The sequence below is a fragment of the Antennarius striatus genome, chromosome 9 (assembly GCF_040054535.1).
Source record: "Antennarius striatus isolate MH-2024 chromosome 9, ASM4005453v1, whole genome shotgun sequence".
NCBI classification, from domain to species: Eukaryota; Metazoa; Chordata; class Actinopteri; order Lophiiformes; family Antennariidae; genus Antennarius; species Antennarius striatus.
The window spans coordinates 12409576-12431362 of NC_090784.1; the positions used below are offsets into that span (position 1 = coordinate 12409576).

Consider the following 21787-nt stretch of genomic DNA (forward strand, 5'->3'; position numbering starts at 1 on the left):
GCTGTTTAAGTCAATCCACTGGACGTTAAGAAAGTTCTTGAAGACGTTTCGTCTCTCATCCAAGACTTCTTTAGTTCTGAGCGTGGCTGATCATGTCCCAACTTATTAACCCTGTGGAGTGTGGTCAGTGCTATTGACATTCCAACGACCGTCTTTGAAACCCATCTGGCTTCTCAACGATTTTGCGCACTCAGTAGTCAATTTATGCCTGTCATGATGGTACGTCATGTGATTGCTTTATTAATATTTTAATTCATAGTAACTATTGCGCAAAAAAAGAAAGTGGTCGGACGAATATGCGCAACGTCAACTTACATGTGCTGTATAACGGAACATGATGGGAGTCAGCGCTAGCATGATTTGCAATGTCAAGTTGAGCAACTGTAGTCTCGCACTGGTAAAAATAAAGGAACACTTCCTTAAGCTGCATGGAAATCAAAACAGGCTTTGCTGTGAAAATGACATAAGAGTAGCATTTACCAAAGGTGAAGCTACGCATGTCTGAACTGGTCTCTCAATAACAACAGCAGAAGTCACAGTGATTTGCAGGTAATTTCATGTGTGTTCATGCACTGTCTTGGTTTTTTATTCTTTGAAAAAGGTGACATTAATGTGCAATTCATAAAATACACCAGTAAAACATATATTTATGTCTTAAATTTGAAGAAAAAAAACATTTTTTTTTTGCTAAAGAAAGGTTTGGTGAGTGAGCATATGAAACCGGCAGGGTTTGGTACCTCCAACAAGGTTAAGAACCACTGTCCCAGTCACATTAACTCTCACATTCCTCTAGACACTGACCGAGAAGTTGGAGCAATCTACAACTCAGAACTGCAAATGAACCTTAAACCTCAATTAAACTAAACGAGGTGGCAGTAGCTCAGTCCGTCTTGGACTGGGGACTGGAGAGTTGGCGGTTTAAGGCCCATATTGGGCAAAACATTTCGGAGTGTGAACTGACAGTGGGAGGTGTCATTTCACCTCCTGAGCACTGCTGAGGTGCCCTTGAGCAAGGCGCTGTCCCCTTTATAAAGTTGCTCATTAGAGGCGCATGTAGCTCTACCTCCCCCTCACCTGTAGGCCCACAGGCCCCTTGTGTGTGTGTTATGGGCCTGTACACGCAGTGCCCCCTCACACATTCAAGCATTAATACTTGCAACTCCACCTCATCGTAGATTTTTGGTAGGCAGTCACGTGATACTGTACATGCATTCTATTGGTTGACAGCATCCAGAAGTGCGCTCCGTTCCTTCAGTCTTGAACTTTTGTGAGACACAAAAGTTATTTAAATAGTCGATAAGAGTGTGGGAAAAGGTAATACAGAAAGAAGGTGGTTTAATATCAGTAGGGGGAGGGTTCATAAATGTTTAAATTACCTTAAATAATAAGGTAAATAGATTGCGATCTCGATCGCGGATTCCTTAATCATGCATGGTTCCTGGAACGCTCTAACCGAAAAGAACGAGGGCACACTGTATATATGTGGATCTGGTTCTCACATGTGACATTGATATTTATCAATTAATTGTATTTCCAGAGACAAAGTAATCACTTTTAAATTTCTTTGTTAAACTAGACACCATCAGGCAAAACTGCTTTGACTAGAAGTCTACCTGATAGTGCTATGGCTAAATTCAAAGAAGTAATTCCATCACCATTGAAGTCATCATTGAGTCTTAACATTATTGAACAGTTGGAGGGTAAATTTAATCCTTCCCAAAAACGTCATCATGTATGGGGTAATGGGGACTTGTTACACACAATGCTTGACTCCATTGCCCCCTCAAGATTTAAAAAAATAAAACCAAAAAGACAAACTTCATGGTTTAAATCTGAAATTAGATCACTAAAGCAAACAGTCTGAAGGCTGGAAACAATATAGCGTTAAACTAAATTGGAGGTCTAATTTAATCTGACAAAACAAACTTAAAACATATAGTAAGGCCAGAACAACATTATTACTTTTTTGCTAATAGAGGAAAACAAGAGCCATCCAAGGTTCCTCTTTGACACTGTACCGAGGCTAACACAAAGCTCCAGCTCTACTGACCCTTATATTCCCACACGTCTCAGTAGTGACAATTTCATGAGCTTCTTCATTATCAAACTCAAATGTACTAGGGGAAACTTTCATCAGCTTTTGCCATCATGTAACACTGGCCTATCCCTGAGCAATTGAATTGCAAGTATGACTGTTATTCTTGATTGTCATTTGGATAGCTTCTGCAAACTGGAAGAACTAAGTTCAACAATTGCCTCACCTAAACTAGCCACTTGTCTTTGCGACCCATTCCCACTTAAACTCTTTTCCCCAATTAGTATTCCAGTGAGAACGAGGTGAATGTCGTTAACGTTCTCAACACTATCAAGGAATATCACCATTGCATCAGCTGTTCATTTGGGAGGCTGACTTTATACTGCCGTACCCGACCTTTCCCACTGCCAAACTAACATTCTCCACCAAGCAGCTCACAAGCAGTGCCAGCTTAATGGCGTGACAGCATATCAGCTGTTCAAACTTGTAGCTCACCGACATGTCACCCCTTTAGGCAGCCAGATTGCTCACTATTTGCCCCAAATCCCCCAAAAAACAGAAATGTGAATAAATATACAAATTAAGTGAAATAAAAAACAATGAAAATAGTGTAAAGACGCTACACTCTCATCAATTTATTCACCCCCTCTCTCAGCATGCTCTGCTAAAGAAAGACAGAAAAAGATAGAAAGACAAAAGAAAGAAAAATTTGATGTTGCAAAAAAACAACAAAACAAAGAACAAACAAAAGCACTCAGAAAAAAATCCACTTGTTTATGAGAACTGCAACACTGAGTGTTATGTTATGATTATTTTTATAAAGAAACCCAGTTTGTTGTCATTAGGATATGTTAAAGAAACTTTAATACTTTAATACAAGCATTCTCATGTCGTAATTGTACTGCTGTGATCATGAAAAAAATAATTCATACCATATAACTCACACAAACATCCAATGATAAGGTGAGAACACTTGAACATGCCACGATCACTTCTAACATCCATTGTGTACTAGCATGGCAACTAAAGCACAATAAAATTGGAATTTTTCCCAAATAAAAGATAAGGCATTCAGTTCAAACCCATCTGCAGACAATAAGCCATTTTTTGTGACACTAGTTTTCCAGTGATGGGCCATTTTGTCAGTAGTCCCAAGGATAAGCCATATTGGAGTATAGTGTCCAAGTCACCATAGGAAACTACTGCCAAAGTAATGAATGGCTTATTAGTCTTTGCACCATTTAAAATGTGCTAACAAGGCAGTCAGTGACTGCAAATCCCGCGACTTACCCTGACCTACTTCCAGGGTAGGTACCCTGAAAGTAGTTCCTGACAAGTGCATAGCTTTGACCTTTCAGGGTAGGTCAAAGAGCTATGCACTAGCCTTGACCATAGATCAAAGCTAGTGTATAAGTACATCAAAGCACTAGCTTTTCTCTATGGTCTTACACTGGTGTTCTCCCTCATCTTTCTATCTCATCTGGTTCTTGAGTGTACAAAAGTTGAAATTTGACCTTGACCTAGTTTTCTCAAGGTCATCATCTCATTTTCATCCCCTTTGCTGCCAGAATAATCTGTTTTTGTTTCATCTTTCTATCTGCAACGGTTGTGAAGATATTTAGTGGACATCCTAATGGACGAACCAACACAAGAACATTGACAATTATAATACATCACCGCTTTGAAGTGGGATGTAATAATTCAACAGTCAAATCTTTTATAATGGTAGCCCAAGGTTTGGACAATGAAGATAAATTGAAAGCAAACCTATGTCAATGCCACTGAATGCATGCATTATAAATCCTACATTAACCAATTATGTATGGCCAGAGACTCCCCTCAAAAAGCAACGCATTGCATTCCATTAGAATGTGTATAAAACTACCCCTTGGATTTGCCAAAGACAAGTATTTGCCATAACTGTGGTCAAATTCAGGGATCACACATTTCAAAGGACCCATTCAATAAAAGGTGTGTCCCTCACAAGCCTCTTGGATGAGAGGCGAAACGTCTTCAAGAAACTTTTTTAAAGTCCAGTGGATTGATTTAAACAGTTTTGGATAACAGTGACCTGAATAACTGACAACCTACACAGACATCCTTCACTGATAAAGGCAAGGTTGTACAATACATTGTTAACAATGGAACCTCACCACCTGGTGATTAGTTGTTTTATGTCATAGAAATAAAAGTCACGTACCAGTAGATGTCATAGTGACTATTCATTTTAATCCCCTCAATGAAAGTATTGTTCATTGACCATTTAGTACTGATTCTCTGAATTGCAGATCAATAAAAAAAGCAATGAATCTAAATGACAAATCTAAGGAATTGCGAAAATAGCAGCATAAAGAGTCATAGAATATAATAGTTATTTCAATTTCTTACAAATTTAATGGCACAATTTAAATGATGTTCAGTTAAAATGCTAGGCTTTCGAAAGCGATACAGTTCACATAACACATAGTAAAAAAAAAAGGTAAAGTAACATGTTTGACAACAACAGAATGGGGAGCCACAGAAAATACAATGTTACTTAGTTATCAATTTAAGGAACATCACACTAAATACAACTATTGCCTGTCAAAGATTACCATACTTAAACTTGTATTTTATGCATGTTAGATGTACAGTAAAGTTGATGAGTTTTACAGTGAAGGCAACTTATATGGTCCCTAGTTTCATTGTTTCTGAAATTCAAAAAAAGCATAGAAAAACAGTTATGCACAAGTATTCTTGAAGAAAAATGTAACAATTGTAAATCTTTACAGATATTGAAGTATAAGTATTTAAATTCAGAAACAACTCCTGAGAGCAGAGGTGCTTGAAACAGCAATGACTGGGACTGACATGATAGTTACCCATTATTTTCTGAGCCATGGGAAGTCTGGTGCTGAAGAAACTTATCCAAGCATGTGAATGTCTCAGTACACTCGGTGCATTCATAAAGAACCTCTGAAGGATTTCCTTGATCATTTCCAGAATGTTCAATACAGTCATCCTCTATATCCTCTGTATGAACCTTTTCCAGGGAAATACCTCCACTGGAACCAGTGCCCTCGCACATTTCTCCAACATTACGTGCTTCTCCTGCGCTTGGGTGATTCTGCAAATGAAGCTCCAGGGATGAAGAATGATTGAATTGAGCCGGACACTTAGGGCACTTACTGGGTTCTTTTTTGTGGTAACGCAAATGCCGCTGGTATACACATAATAGCCCAAATCTCTTTCCACATTCCAGACACTTGTAGTTTACACGACCTACTTTCCCAGACTGCTGGTCGTTTGGATTTCCTTCCTCCAGTGATGCAGTTTGCTCATTGTCAGAGGAGATCTTAGTTTTTTCATCAGAAGGGAATGTGTTTTTATTGCTATTAAGAGAATTAGGGACAGGCCCATTTTGTGGATTTGAGAACAAAAGTTTCAAACCTGGTTTCTTGTCCAATTCAGCTTTGTGGTACATTGCTACATGCCTTCTCAAATCACAGCGTTGTGGGAAATGCCTACCACAAAATACACATGTGTGCATGGTACCCTTATGGTATCTCATATGCCGAGATAAACTACTGGAATGATTAAAGACACGGTGACAGTGTTTACAAGGATGCAACTTTCCATTTGGGTTACTTCGTCTACGTTTACCTTTAGGCTGTATTCTTCGCTTAAAATTTATTTGTGATTCTTGATTTAACTTATCTATTTCCTCCTGGGTTTGATGTGTGAGATGATGCTCCTTGAGAGTTGCTAACTTTTGGAAACGGTCCCCACATAAACCACATCTGTAAGGTGTAAAAGAGTGTTCAGTATTGATCTCAGTATCCCCAAAAATTTTGGTATCCCCATTCTTCACATCGACAGATGTACCATTGCTGTAGCAGTTTTCAACTGGGGTGCCTTCCATATGCTTCGAATGTGATTCAATTCCAATTTCAGGTACATAAGGAGCATCAGGCTTTATTCCTTTGCAATGGTACATAGAATGTGTTTGAAAATCTGACAGCCAGAAAAAAATCAACTTGCACTTCCTACAAGTATATGTTTTCTCATTCTTTTTATCCTGTTTATTCTCATATTTGCCCACTGCAGCCTTAGGGGATAAGTGGTTTTCTTTTTGATGAGTATTCAGAGCATCCGCTTTAAGGAATCGCTTTCCACAATGACCACAACAGTGAAAGCTTTCATTGGCATGGTTTTGGAGGTGTTTCGTAAGTTCCTGTCTACCTTCAAAGATCTTACAGCATAAAGTGCACTTGTAACCTCGCTCTGTATTTCGATACTGTTGGTGGCGATGTAAACTCTGCAGGCTGTTAAATGATCTGCTACATATTTCACAACGGTAATGGCCCTGACAAGGTCTGTCTAAATTGGAGTCTGATGGCCTTGGCTTGAACACATCTCTCTGAGGAGATTGCCGTGGCCTTACAGTTGGAGACAGTGGCTTTGCAGGGGATGGCAAATATGACGGAAGGACTCCAGGTGACATCGGCTTTACAGATGAATATGACTGCATCAAGCCATTCAAAACTGTCAATGTACCATTTTCCTGAAGCACATATTCTCTTGGAATTTCAAATCCATTGCATGAGCCATCAAACGAGAACGTCTCCAAAGGACCATGACTGGCCAAGTGAGCCAACACATTAGAGTACTGGCTGAACCCATCACCACACTCAGTGCAAATGAAGATATTTGATTCTCCACTCAGCTGTGTTGAACCAACAGTATTGAGTGATTTATGCTTTTCCATGATGAGATTATTTTTTCCAAGTACTGATGGCATCACTTTTCAATCTGAAAATGTGAGTGCAAACTGTTTCCAGATATCCACCAAGTTATTTTCCATTAGGAAATCTGACAGTCCATTTTCTCAACAAACTGGTATGAAAGATGTCCTCATCAGCGGAATGTTCAGCCCTGCTTTGGTTTTCCTCTTTGTTTCAGCTCCTGGCAGGAATTAAAAGAAAGAATGATCACAACACAGACTTTCAAATGTAAGAAAATAGCAAAATTAACATTGAATAAAAAATGTTTAAAAAATCATCATTTTAAATGCTTAGGTAAGCATGCATGTCCTTCTGTGAGCCTGCATACCAAAAATGGGCATGCAAAAGAAAAAATTGTTAACAAATTGTTAATATCTGAGAACTACAGCAGAGTCTCCCCACAGCCCCTTCTACTGAATCACAGGTCCTCAAGAAGTGTTGTTGGATCATCATGATTTTATTAGTTCAGAGAACGTTTCCATTCAAAATGCCAAATGAGCATTGGTATCCCGAGTTTCTTAAAAGATAAATGCAACCATAGACATTCATCAGCTCCCATAAGATACACTGGATCCTTTCAACACATAGGAGCACTTTGACACTTACATTCCAACCTGTCTGAACTCCAGGTTAATACTTTATCTAAATGAAATGTATAGAAATTAATGTATATGGACCACAAAAGCGCATTTTTTCTATTCTGGCCAGTGGATTTTTTTCTATTTGGCTGCAGTCTGATGTATAATGACATCATGTGTACCACATGCTTACCCAGCACACCACAAATGACACTGACAACAACGCAAGACTCAATAACGTTGGCGGAGAGCAAGCATGGCTGAAAAAAGTTCAGAGGAAAGTTAATCTCTGAAAATGGAGCAACTTCGGTGGTATGAAAGTAGTTTGGGTACAAAAGAACAGATCCAGCATGGGTAAAAGCTCAAAAGAAGTCCTCAGTGCTTAATGCTATCCACAGAACAAACCAAAGCAAGCTGGTTCAAAACAACACCACTGCATTTTGACTTAATGTACTCTTATCACAACAAAAGCAAAGGCTGGAAAGATATCTCCGAAGCAATCACCATTTGTTTCTTCTAAGAAGGCAGAAAGCTGGCTTCAAACATCTCATAAAAAATAATGACATCCCATTAATTAATTAAATATCTTTCCTAGAAAGCACTCTAAAGCAGCGTCCCCAACCACCGGGTCGTGAACCATTAGGTACTGAGCAGCACAGAACATCTTTTTTTATTATCAGTTTAAAGATGTTTTAATCGAAAAGTGACTTCTGCGTGGAATGACAGACAAATTTATGTGTCTGTGCCTCTTTACAGGTCTCAATCACGTGACAGGCACAGCTGTGGGCGGGTTGTTGAGCCGCATTTTGTAATAATGGTGCATTTTGTAATAAATAGTCCAAAATGTAATAACTTTTTCATTTCATTTTGTAATAAAGCCGCATTTTGTAATAAAGTACCGCATTTTGTAATAAACTGCCCCAAAGCATTTTGTAACATATTTTGCCGCATTATCTAATAACTTTTTCGACGTTTTCGACGTTTATTACAAAATGCACCGTTATTACAAAATGCGGCTCAACAGGGCGCTTAATTTTGGGGTAACGACTGGTAACCTCTGTTCTGGATTAAAATCAAGGCAGAATATCCTGAGATTGGCCAAAAATCATGGAAAACCTCATCAGCGAAGTCTCTTGAATCAAGTTTTATTATAATTATTTCTTATTAAAAAAGATTTTCGTTCTAAAATAAATAATTTATTTTACAGAAATGTTGATTATTAATTTACGAACAAAAGGTTGTTTATTGTCTGTTGATGTCTGCATTTGACATAAGACAACTGCAGGATGAAATACAGCCATCCTGGCATCATTAACGATTATTGAGCAAAAGAAGGCCGTGAAAATATTGTCTTCGATAAAGAACAGTGTAATAAGGTAATTTTTAGTCGGTAGTCACGTGATACCACACACGCATGCTATTGGCTGACGGCATCCGTGTGTGCATTGCAATCTGAGACTCACAGAACGCAGCGTATTTCTATGTATTAAAGGAACCCTTTTATTTAATACAAAAGTGTTTTCAACAGTCTATAAGAGTGTTGTAAAAGGTAATACAGATATAACGTGCCTTAATATCAGTATGGGAAGGTTCATAAACAATTGAATTAGCGTAAATAATAGAATAGTTTTTCACTATATCGCAGAATTTTTCATTTTTTGCGGGTAGTCCTGGAATGCATTAACCGCGAGTAATGAGGGATTACTGTATATTTAAAATTTATTGTATTTTGTTTTATTTTGACATTGTATACAGAATTTGAAATATTTGGTCAGTTTTATATTTAGCATCTGAAAACAAACTTCTGTTGGCTTTTTTACTGCATTGACCAGCATCCGATGTGCAATATTTTAAGGTGCAATATACTGTATTTGTATTATGCTGATAAAGTTTTAGCACTTATTGTGTGAAATATTTATGCTACATAAATTGAAAATTTTGTCGTATCAAAAATATTTTTTGCCAGTGCCTCCGGAAAGCCAACAAAGGAGCAAGGAGAGGAGCCTATTTCATGACCTCCATGAAAAAAGAAGCTTGTTTTAACAAACAATTCCAGGACTCCTTAATATACAGGTTTCTTGCGGCACGCGACAAGCTAGCAAATGAAGCAATGGAGACCAAGCACCCTGAATTAAAAGATAAGTTTTTGGAGTTTTTGAAGGACAAAACAAGAGTAAGAAGGAAAAAAGCAATTAGCTCTTAACATACAGTTTTGCTACTTTATTTTTGCTCTATTCATATTCATACACCTTGAAAACTGGTCCATCAAAATATTGCCTACATTAAACTGCTCTCTACAAAGAAGTTGGGGACCCCTGCCTACATGAAAATCTGACAAGCTGACACCTATCATAACCGGGGTACATTTTGCAGCAATCTTTGCTACAGTAGTAGTGTGGGATCAGAAAGCATGGACTAGCTTTCACTCCTCATGCTCATTAGCAAGTTTTGGATGCTCATGACTCTTGTTACCAGTTCACCAGTTGTCCTTCCTTACAATTTGATCGGTGTTAATCACCATAAATTTGGAACACTCAACAAGGCCAGTGGTTTTGAAACTGGCCTGACTCATTGCATTGTTTTTCACTTCTGTAAGAACAGTAGCTTTAATGTTTTTGCTGACTAGTCTACATCGACTAGGAAGTTTAAACTGTTGTGTACTGGCTTAGCTCCCAACTCTCAACAGAGATTCACCTCATTAAATCTACCTGTCCATCTCATGCTCAATTTTACCATCAACCATGATGGCAGTACAGTCAATATGTACAATATGCCTCAAATGAGCAATTTGTAAGGGGGACGGCACCTTGCTCAAGGGTGCCTCGGCAGTGCTCCGGAGATGAGCTGACACCTCCCACTGTTAGCTCACCTCCGGGTATTTTTTGGGGGGGCGGGAGCGGGAATCGAACCGCCGATCTTAAATCATAGGACGACCCGCTCTACCGCCCGCTTTACCACTGAGCCACTGCCGCCCTTTCGCCTTGTCCTCCTAGGGGTCGCCACTGCATGTCATCACTTTTCCATTTTAAATGAATGCTTATATTTGCTTGGCAATGGTTTTTTTACACCGGATGCCCTTCCTACCGCTAAACCCCGCATTTATACTTGCTCTGCACCAGCTTACAGCTGTCACTGGCTTGTGCCCCTGCAGGGCTACAGATGCCGGGAACTGAACCGGGGCAGCATACATGCAAAGCATGCAATCTACCACTGATCTACATCCCCAGCTGATGGAGCATTACAAATTATGTATTTTTCCGTGTGATTTAAACTATCAAGGCCAAATAAGTATTCCCTGTTTGCATCTCTGGTTTATTTACTTTTGTTGACCAACTGTGTCAAGTTATTAGAGTTTGGGTAGTCTCACGTTTTGCCCAACACACTCCTAATTTCAACTGCATCTGTCTGTCTTTGCTGTTACAATGTGTACACTGTAAAAGTGAGACGCCAACTTTATTAATTCCCGCAGGGAAATTACAATGTCACTCAGGTGTATACATGTTTTTTGTGTTAGTTAACAGTCAGTGTGTACACAGGTCCCCTGAAACACAGCTTACAAGGGGGCCTGTATGCAACTGCATGCAGTTAGTACACACAACTGTACACATAACTGGCGAAGTGCCAGACGCTAACGTCGGACTAACCGGCTTCTCCTCCGTACGAGCGGACCGGGACACGAACACCGCCGGTAAGAAGAAAGGAGGTGGATTAATCATCTACACCAACGATAGATGGTGCCATCCGGGACATGCGACGGTGAAATCAACACTGTGTAACCGCGATCTGGAGCTAACAGCTGTTAGCATCAGACCCTACTACCTGGCGCGTGAATTCTCACACGTCATCGTCCTCGCCGTCTACATCCCTCCACGGGCGGACCCTGAGACGGCACGAGAGACCATCTGTGGGACCACCTCTGCTCTTCGGACCCGGCACCCGGAGGCGCTCGTCATCATCACCGGTGACTTTAACCACGTCACCTTGGACTCATCTCTCCCCACAATGGTCCAGTGTGTAGACTGTCCCACACGGAAGAACAGAACCATCGATCTGTTCTACACTAATGCTAAGGAGGCATACACCGCCACCCCCCTCCCTCCACTAGGTAAATCAGACCATAACCTAGTGTACCTACAGCCCACCTACATCCCGCTGGTGAAACGGCTGCCAGCAACAACACGACAGGTTAGGAGGTGGTCCCCGGAAGCAGAGGAGATGCTGAGGAACTGCTTCCAGACCACCGACTGGGATGTTATTGTGGGCTCACATGGGGAAGACATTGAGGGGGCAGCTCAGTGTTTTACAGACTACATGAACTTCTGTGTGGACACCGTGGCCCCTGTCAGGACAATCAGGTGTTACCCCAACAACAAACCATGGGTAACCAAGGAAGTCAAGGCTGTCCTGAACAGGAAGAAGCGGGCGTTCAGGAGCAAGAACGAGGAGGAGATGAGGAAGGCCCAGAAGGAAGTGAGACTCTGCCTGAGGGAGGCCAAGGAGGCGTACAGGAGGAAGCTGGAGAAGCAGCTGGGGCGCAACCAAGTGCGGAAGGTCTGGAATGGGATGAGAACCATCACCGGACACGGGAAAGGGCGCAGCACTGTGGAGGGAAATATTGAACGAGCGAATGAACTTAACAGCTTTTTCAATCGGTTCAGCTCCCCCACCACTCCCGGCTCCTCGTCCCAGGCCTCTCCTGGCCTACAGACCTCTCCTGGCCTACAGGCCTCTCCTGGCCCTACAGACCGCTCCACTGATGCTCCCTCCTCCTGTGCTTCCTCTCCTTCCACCCCTGCCACTTCTCCCGAGCCCACTCCAAGAGCTGCGAAGCTCAACGGCCCCACCTCAACCACTGGACTTCCAACCTCGCCACAACCTCCTGCTCCCACCACGACCGAGACCATCATCACTGCAGACCTGGTGACGACAACGCTGAGGAGGCTCCGTCCCTACAAGGCGGCTGGACCAGATAAGGTCTCCCCAAGACTCCTCCGAGCCTGTGCTTCGGAACTAGGGGACCCCCTGCAACAATTGTTCAACCTCAGTCTGCGGCTGGGGAGGGTCCCGTCACTGTGGAAGACCTCCTGCATTGTCCCTGTACCCAAGAAAGGACGCCCTACTGAGCTCAACGACCACCGACCGGTCGCTCTTACCTCCCACGTAATGAAGACCCTAGAGCGACTGGTCCTGGAGCTCATGCGTCCACAGGTGCAGGGTGCTATGGACCCTCTCCAGTTTGCCTATCAGGCCAAGGTTGGGGTTGACGATGCTGTCATGTACCTCCTCCACCGCACACTCTCCTACCTGGACGCCGGGGGCTGTGCCGTCAGAGTGCTCTTCTTCGACTTTTCGAGTGCCTTCAACACCATCCAGCCCCAGCTCCTGCAGGATAAACTGACCTCCATGGCTGTGGACCCCTACCTCGTGAGCTGGATTACGGACTACCTAACGGACAGACCCCAGTACGTCCGTATGGGGGACTGTTTGTCTTCTATGGTGACCAGCAGCACGGGGGCGCCACAGGGGACCGTTCTATCCCCCATTCTCTTCACCCTCTACACATCAGACTTCAAGCACAACTCGGATACATGCCACATACACAAGTACTCCGATGACACCGCAATAGTGGCATGTATCCGGGAGGGTGATGAGGGGGGGTACAGGGCATTGGTGGCTGACTTCGTGGAGTGGTGCCAACAGAACCAGCTCCAGCTCAACGTCTCCAAGACAAAGGAGATGGTTCTGGATTTCCGGCGGGCACCTCCCTCTCCACAGCCGGTGATCATCAAAGGCAGTGAGGGGGAGGTGGTAGAAAACTATAAGTACCTGGGACTGCAGCTAGACAGCAGACTGGACTGGTCACTCAACTCCAACTGTGTGTACAAGAAGGGGCAGAGCAGGATGTACTTCCTAAGGAGGCTGGCCTCCTTCAACATCTGTCCTAAGCTCCTTTTCATGTTCTATCAGTCCGTAGTCTCCAGTGTGCTGGCATACGCCATTGTGTGTTGGGGTGGGGGGGCCAGGATAAGAGAAATGGACCGTCTGAACAGACTCATCCGCAGAGCGGGGTCAGTGGTCGGGCTGAGCCTGGACTCTGTGGATATGCTTCTGGAGAGCAGGACCATGTCTAAATTCAGGGTCATCATGAACAACACCAGGCACCCCCTACACACCACCTTCTCCCAGCAGAGAAGCACCTTCAGCGGCAGACTGCTGTCACACAGCGCCTCCACAGAGAGGCTGAGGTCCTCCTTCGTGCCCCGTGCCATCAGGGGGTACAATGACTCTCTCAGGAGGAGCGGGGGGGAGGTGGCGAGGTCAGCACGGGGTTGAATTTGAATATGGATTTAATTTAATTTAATTTAAATTTTATTTTATTTTATACTGTTGTGTATATATATATATATATATTATTTATTTATTTTTTATACTGTTTTATATTTTAATTCAATTTTATACTGTTTAGATTTTATTTTATACTGTCTATATTTTAATACTGTAATATTTTTAAATTTTATACTGTTTATATTTTAGTTATAGTTTAGTATATAAGTCCTGTTAGTGCTGCATGTGCCTGTCTGTTAGTATAATGTATGTCTTGTGGTATGTCCTGTGATGTCAATGTTTCCTTTTCTCCTGGAGTACATCCAGTATTATTTGTTATGTAATGCCTGAGCAGTGGATATATGCAATTTCCTCCGGGATTAATAAAGTATCTATCTATCTATCTATCTATCATCAAACTACACACAGAGTGACGGGCAGCGGCTTCCGGAACCTGCCCCAATTAAGCAGCTTGTAGGGGGGATGGGGCCTTGCTCAAGGGTGCCTCGGCAGTAGCTTGGAGGTGAGCTGACACCTCCCACTGTCAGCTCACACTCCGGTGATATCCTGGCAAGAGCGGGATTCGATCCACCTATGGCTGGGGCGATCTGTCTGCAAGGCATCTGCTCTACCGCTGAGCCACTGCCGGATTAGGACAAGATGGAGGCCACGTCCACACGGTGCCTGACCTTTTTGAAAACCTAACTTGTTGGTGCGGTTACGCCTTCCGTCCACATGACCACGCAGATATCCGAGACGAAAATGCAACTTCTTGAAAACGCCTGGTGTGTGCTGTCGTGTGTACACTGTATCTGCAATTTTTTAAATCAAGGGGGCCTCTCCTCTCCCTGCGACAAAAAACGCTGTGTCATCATGCGTGTGACCTGTGTGTACATATACAAACAGAATGGACGGAGTGAAAACTGTCTATTTTCTGACGTATAACAGCTCCACGTTGAAGATGCGTTGATAAACATGCTGGACAGTTGAATATTTGTTCATCTGTTTCTTTCTTTATGAGTCAGAAAGTCCTCGCCAAAGAAGTCGATGCCAGTTTTGGGTCGGACCGGGAAGCGCAGTCGGCTGGTGGAAGAACTCTGTGATTAAGGCCCCTTTTTGAAAACGCAACTTTTTTGTTGCGTTTACGTCTTCCGTCCACACAACAACGCAGATATCCGGAACGAAAATCCCACTTTTTGAAAACACTGGCCTAGGTGGATTATTTTAAAAACGCTGGGTCTGTGATTTCGTGTACGGTGTATCCGCAACTTTTTAAAAACGCTGACGTCTTGCCTGCGATGAAAACCTCTGTGACGTCATATTTATAGGCCTGTGTGTTGTGATAACAAAACACGGAGGGATTCCTATTTGATAAAATTTGACTCAATATTGCCACCACATGGTTTGGCATGCTTATATCTGTCTTTGAAAACGCACTGATGTGTTTATGTGTGGACGGAGATTTTTTTGAAAATGCTGTCGTGTGGACGCGAATCGTTTTCGATGCATTTTTAAAAAGTTGCATTTTCAAAAAAATTTGTCATCGTGTGGAGTCCGTCCTCTGGAAGGAATGGCGTGAATTTCTACGCATCCCGGTCCTCTCTCCTGTCGTTCTCGGAGTTGTTCTGCTCATAAACGTGTTGATCAACGCACTTATGCGGTTACGTGTGGACTGACATTTTTTCAAAAACGCTGTCATGTGGACGCAAATTTATTTCTATGCAGGGTAACAAAAGTTGCGTGTGGACATGGCCAGAGGCTGCCTTCCACTCACCAGGAAGAAACATTCACACAATACCTACACAAAGGATCACCATAAGGCCAACACTTCCTAATGCAGTCCTAAAGAAAGGGGGTGAACACAATTCCCAAATTTCCATAAAAGGGTTAAACCCACAACATTCCAACATTCCAGCAGGGACCACAGAAACAGGATTGAAGGATGTAGGAATGCATGTTCTGTTCCAAAGAAGCACCCTATTCTAATGTAAGACATGTCGGGTGCCTGGATGCACAACTGTGGGCAGGAACTGCCCTGTCAGCTAAGAGCAGGAAACTGAAAACAGGCTCACGAAAACTGTCAAAAAGGAGGTGAAAAAAATGTTGAATCGTCTCGTAAGTCTCAATTAAAGGGAAAGTAAACACTTTTTAAGTAACATACATTTTGTTCATCATTATGAAAAATAGAAGAATTTTTTTTTAGATGTCTAGCATCATCCTTGTGGTCAGAAAACCTTAAAATCTGCGATGCAGCAGCTTCCGCATCCAGTAGTCATGTGGGGGTTATACCTCATTGGCAACATACTTCGCTTCATCAGTCAGGGCAGCCATTAAAACACAGTGCAAACACCGAAGCCATAAACCCAGTAAAGAACATGTTTACCTGTGAGGTGAACGGTTGTGCCAACACAACAAGACACAAACACAAAAGACAAGGACCTATCCTTGGTCAGACCTTCTGGGAAGCTAGGAAGGAAATGGAGAGCAAGGATAAACAAGGTCGGACAACCCATAGTATTTATTCAGAATTCCCAAGGTTTAGTGGATAATTAATTCATGTCTACTGGAGGTATTGCATAAATGTTTTTATGACCAGATTTTCGTGCGATTATAGCACTCGCGAAAAGTAAACAATATCAAAATTGATAGACAGGTCAGTTGATTGGGTTCGTTTCCCCTGGGGCTTGTTACTAACTTACAACAATTCGGGTGGTTATCTCCTTGATTAGTATCATATAGGCGCTTGTATAGTTTGCAGTTATAATTAGTGATTGTGTCAAAAGTAAGAAATTACTACAACTTACACCCAACTACAGAAAAGTTTTGATGTCAAATTAGACAGTTTATAGTGTAATATTTCATACAAACATGTTGATCATTATCACAAACGAGCACAAGTACTGTATTAATTCATTAAGTTCTTCCTGCATTTTCTGCAGTATTCTTGGTATTTCCCCGCAACACCTGCTTTCCATGGGGTTATCCGTTGGGACACATTTCCCACATAAACACAATTTAGTATTTCCTATTCTCCAAAAAAATTCTTCTATATCTCTGTCAGAATCTGATTCAGATGAAGCCACCTGGTCACTAGATGTCGGCAAACTCTCATCCTCCGCATACATCTGGATAATTACACCCCTAGTTGGGTTCCCAGGGAACTTGTCCTCAGTATCCAATGACAATGACATAATTTTAGGTTATATCCTGATAAATAATAGTAAAAAAGTTAGCTCGTTACCTTGTCGCTTGCTTTATTGGCATTGATATGGATTTACGGTGATGTCTACGATTGCGTCACTTCAACTGTTATGGCGCACTCAATGACTTACGATAAATTTTGTTTTTCTAAGTCCCCACTGCTCATAAAAAAATTAAAATGTCACCAAGCCCTTTTTTTTTAACTTATGTACGTCAAATACAGACCTGGTTCATTTTGACTTTATGGTCCCTTTAATGGGTGACGATTGAATGGTCGTCAGATTTTGGCATCAACAACATGAAACTCTGGCACCATCTTGCCTTTTATCAACAGACCAAGGTGCAAGTGGTGGTACAATGATGTGGACACCCTTTTTGGGACCTTTACATAGGCAATCCCTCCGTAGGTGACATGAACTGTCTCTTGATGGTACCCACCTAGCCATGTAGATCCTAGCCATCAGCTCATCTGGCCTGTACTGCAAAAAGCAGTTGGCATCCAGCCTCAGCCGATGGGATTCACCGAGATCAGAGTGCATGTGGAGGATGCAGTATACTGTAGTGCCCTTTGTCATAGAGTGCACATAGAACTTCCACATATCACTGGCAATTTCAGACGTGTTCGAACATCATAGGCACAAAGAAAGAACTTGCCCCTTTTCCATCCATCCATTTTCTGCAGCTTTATCCGCCGCAGCGAGTCACGGGGAGCTAGAGTCTATCCCAGCTGGCTTAGGGCGTGAGGCGGGGTACACTCCGGGCACGATGCCAGTGTACCGCGGAGCCACACACAAAGACAGACAACCATGCACACACACACACTCACTCCTACGGGCAATTTGGGACCAGCCAATTAACAGTTCACACATGCTTTTGGAGGTCGGAGGAAGCTGGACAACCGGAGAGACACCACACAGAGAGCATGCGAACAGAGAGCATGCATCCATCTGTGCGTAATTCCACACAGATGTCTGTTTTCAAAATAAAACATCTTTCAGATTCTGAAATAAATCAAATCAAGTAATGTAAATTATTTTTTCTTTCTGAGGTACCAAATGACCCACAGACCGGTATCGGTCCGCGGACCACTGATGTACTGTATGTTAGTTATGAATGAATTTCAATTATTTTTGTATAATGTGAACCTATTTTAAGCTTAAAATTAAATATCATATTTTAATATAGTACAAAAAAAGCCATCATTGTCTCCTGTGGCGCCATCTTGTCTTCAGCCGCTTCTTCCGCATTGCCGGTCAGTGGGTTGCTATGAGCTAACAATACATGTTTTATTCTTATTTATTGTACAGTAACATGAAATTATGTGCTTGTAACAGTTTACTAGTGATTTTACACGTCCAACAGTTGTGGGAAACAGACCCAAAATACGCAAAAACATCGCCATCTTATGTTCAGCTGCTTCTTCTGCATTACGGCTCCCAAGGGTTGCTACGGGCTTAAAATATGATATTACATGTATATATTTATTCTAATTTACTGTACAGTAACATAGTTTGCTTTTAACGGTTTACTAGTTATTTTATTATTCCAATTACCATAACACCAGAGATGGTGTGGTAATTGGTGGAAACTGTATAATCGGGAACAACGGAACCCAAGATGATGCAAGCGAGGTATACCTGTGTGTGTGTGTGTGTGTGTGTGTGTGTGTGTGTGTGTGTGTGTGTGTGTGTGTGTGTGTGTGTGTTCGCTATGACCCCGAGTCAGCACTGCATGCAAACACATGCGCACACAGACATAGGTATGCTGTGCATACACAGACCAAAGTGGAGCTAACTACTTAGCCAAATACAAGCTGATTTCAACAATATCTAAACAATTTTGGTGTCTAGCTCTGACCGAAGACATTGCCAGATGCTGCTTCATTACCATTGGACACGAACTTCATCCTGGGGATGAACACACCCTAATGGGTGGGGGAAGGCTGTTAGGGTAAATCACTCCCTTTGCAATGTCACGACGACGCTAATCTTAATCGAAGCATTTTCTGGACTCTTGGACAACTTTGCGGTGTACAGTCGATACATGACCCATTTGTTTTCCAGATCTAGGAGATGGTAGGGTTAAGGAGGACTACATATATATATATATATATATATATATATATATATATATATATATATATATTATATATAATATATAATATATATATACATATTATATATACACCAGCGGGAACCCATGGAAATTCCACAATAAAACAAATAATATCAGACTTCGTTTGTTTTCTTTTTTTTTTCTTCGCCGTCAAAAGAAAGCAAACTGCTGTGTCCAACGAAACCCTAATGGCTCCATGTGTGTCGGACAAAGGCGAAGACAAAGGCTGCTTCGACGTTCCGGTCCAGCCATCCGGGTAGACGCTAGCTTTGTGACTTCGGTCCTGGTGAATAAAGCATCGGGGTTCCCCACACGACAACGTGAGGTCCGTCACAATCAAAGAATATAAACCACTATGTGTGATGAAGCAAAAACAGCTCTGTAAGCGATAGACAATGACAAAAACCGGAGCTAACTAGGCTAGCGGCCAGAACTTCCGGGTAGACAACAGAAGTGTGAGGTTTTCAAGTGAGCTTTTTCAAACATATAGTTGGTATAATATGTGTGTGTGTGTGTGTGTGTGTGTGTGTGTGTGTGTGTGTGTGTGTGTGTGTGTGTGTGTGTGTGACAGGGTGTCATCAGTCATTTCTCTTTAATACATAGCGACGTGGAGAGCAGAGCACTTAGTGATTTGTCTGATAATTGTTACATCTTCTGATCTTTTGTTCCAGCTCACCCCAACAACAGATTTACATTTTACAACACACAGATGTTTACCCCCTGGCTTCCGGGAAGGGTTATCATCTCCTATGACTTACAGCATCTTGATACGTCCTTTACTATATTAACAACCCTTTTGTCTCAACCTATCGTAAATATCATGTCAAACTTTAATGCCAACATTTTCTCACAGGCCAAAATCGTTTAAGATTTAGTTACAGATTCTTTTTCATTTCCCTGGGTTTTAAAACAGCTACGTTTCCCAGACACTCAAACCATACTTAAAAAGACTTCTTCACAAAAATAAGTAACTAAATGTCGAATAATAACCCCATAGTAATGAGGGATAGCGTCATTACCAAACCATATTCAAACCTGCAATTACATATTGCTTATAATATTGGTATTATTCTGTAGCTAAATCCAGTTTGCAACGATTTGACAGTATTCACCTTAAGTTATCATTGTTTTGTGTTCAAATTATATAAACGATTTGACGATTGTCGTGCAGGACAAAATATGTTTGGAAAAAGGAGACCCTGTGCAGACAGGGATCGACTGGATGGTTCCCTGAATAACAGCTATATAACCTAGCAGCTTCATAATATCAGCCGACTTTGAAAGCTTATATTGCATTGAAACAATGCGCATTCAACAATTCTTCACATTTGACAAAGCTCGTTGCAAGCGACACAGTTTAAGACAGGCTTTACGTATAGGCAAGTAAAACTGTTTTGACTTCATATGACGCTGTAGGCTTTGGACAAATCATAGGTAATATTAGCTGCTGCTAACAGTACTTGGTAAAGGGATAAAGAACCATAATTGTTTTTACCCAGACATTTACAAGTTATATAGTTAGCTTGAACAGTCATCTTAGAAACAACTTACCATACAGTCAGGGACGTCTCTCAAAACAGCAGGATTAAAACATGAATTTTCACTCTCGGAGCGGCGTTACTATCTCACATGCAGAAGGCTCCCAGGCCAGCGAGCGGATTCACCAATCCTACTATGTTGAAGTTTGGCCCGCCCTTTTTTTCCTCTGATTGGCTTACACTGATACGATCGACTTAATTCTTACCAATCATTACCCCTTCTTGCTAAATATAATCAAGTCAATCACGCTAGCAGGAAGCACTAGCTAAACAGAGGCGCAGTAGGAGGGACCATGTCTTCACCATAGTAGAACTAGCAGGAAGGGGCGGCTTTGCTGGAGGCGGAGCCTCCCGCGATGCTAAGGGCCATTTATCGCTTCCTTCGTCGCACGTCATTGTTGCAGCTACAATAGACACGGGAAAACGGTTCGTAATGTCCTTGTTCTTAAAAGTGTGCTGGTGCCCATTTTTAAGATCAAGGGAGATGTGCACAGTTGTGTCAACTACAGAGGAATAAAGCTGATGAGCCTTACAATGAAGTTATGGGAGTAGTGGAAGAGTAGTGGAAGCTAGACTAAGGGCAGAAGTAAGCACTTGTGAGCAGCAGTATGGTTTCATGCTGTGAGGATGTTGATAGAGAGATAGAGTACTGAGAAGGCCAGAGGGAGGTGCATTGTGTTTTTGCAGATCTGGAGAAAGCTTATGACAGGGTGCCCTGTGGTATTGTATGCAGAAGTCTGGAGTGGCAGAGAAGTATGTTAGAGCGGTGCAGGACATGTATGAGGACTGTAAGACAGTGGTGAGGTGTGCTGTAGGTGTGACAGAGGAGTTCCAGGTGGAGGTGGGACTGCATCAGGGATCAGCTCTGAGCCCCTTCTTGTTCGCTATGGTGATGGACAGGCTGACAGACGAGGTTAGACAGGAATCTCCATGGACTATGATGTCTGCAGATGACATTGTGATCTGTAGTGAGAGCAGGGAACAGGTGGAGGAGAAGCTAGAGAGGTGGAAGTTTGTCCTGGAAAGGAGAGGAATGAAGGTTAGCCGCAGTAAGACAGAGTACATGTGTGTGAATGAGAGGGACCCAAGTGGAAGAGTGAGGCTACAGGGAGAAGAGATCAAGAAGGTGGAGGATTTTACGTACTTAGGGTCAACTGTCCAGAGTAACGGAGAGTGTGGAAAAGAGTCAGGTGTGATGTGTGATAAAAGAGTTTCAGCTAAAATGAAAGGAAA

At 42.2% G+C, this 21787-nt stretch overlaps 1 protein-coding gene across 2 annotated transcripts; it reads right to left on the reverse strand.

Moving 5' to 3' along the window:
- Window positions 1–2811: 2811 nt before the first annotated feature.
- si:dkeyp-84f3.5 (uncharacterized protein LOC334144 homolog) lies at window positions 2812–20665 on the reverse strand. Of its 2 annotated transcripts, XM_068323787.1 has the most exons (3): window positions 20568–20604; window positions 16084–16166; window positions 2812–6979 (listed from the first exon to the last, which is right to left on the reverse strand). In XM_068323787.1, exon 3 carries the CDS (start codon window positions 6813–6815, stop codon window positions 4893–4895), a length of 1923 nt encoding a protein of 640 aa, XP_068179888.1. In that variant the 5' UTR covers window positions 6816–6979; window positions 16084–16166; window positions 20568–20604; the 3' UTR covers window positions 2812–4892. The 2 variants fall into 2 exon arrangements, with proteins under 2 accessions (XP_068179888.1, XP_068179887.1); XM_068323786.1 differs by lacking the exon at window positions 16084–16166 and having other exon boundaries at window positions 20568–20665.
- Window positions 20666–21787: the final 1122 nt, after the last annotated feature.

Excerpts from the sequence above, each read along its gene's own strand:
- si:dkeyp-84f3.5 (XM_068323786.1), bottom strand. The coding sequence starts at position 6,815 with ATGCCATCAGTACTTGGAAAAAATAATCTCATCATGGAAAAGCATAAA.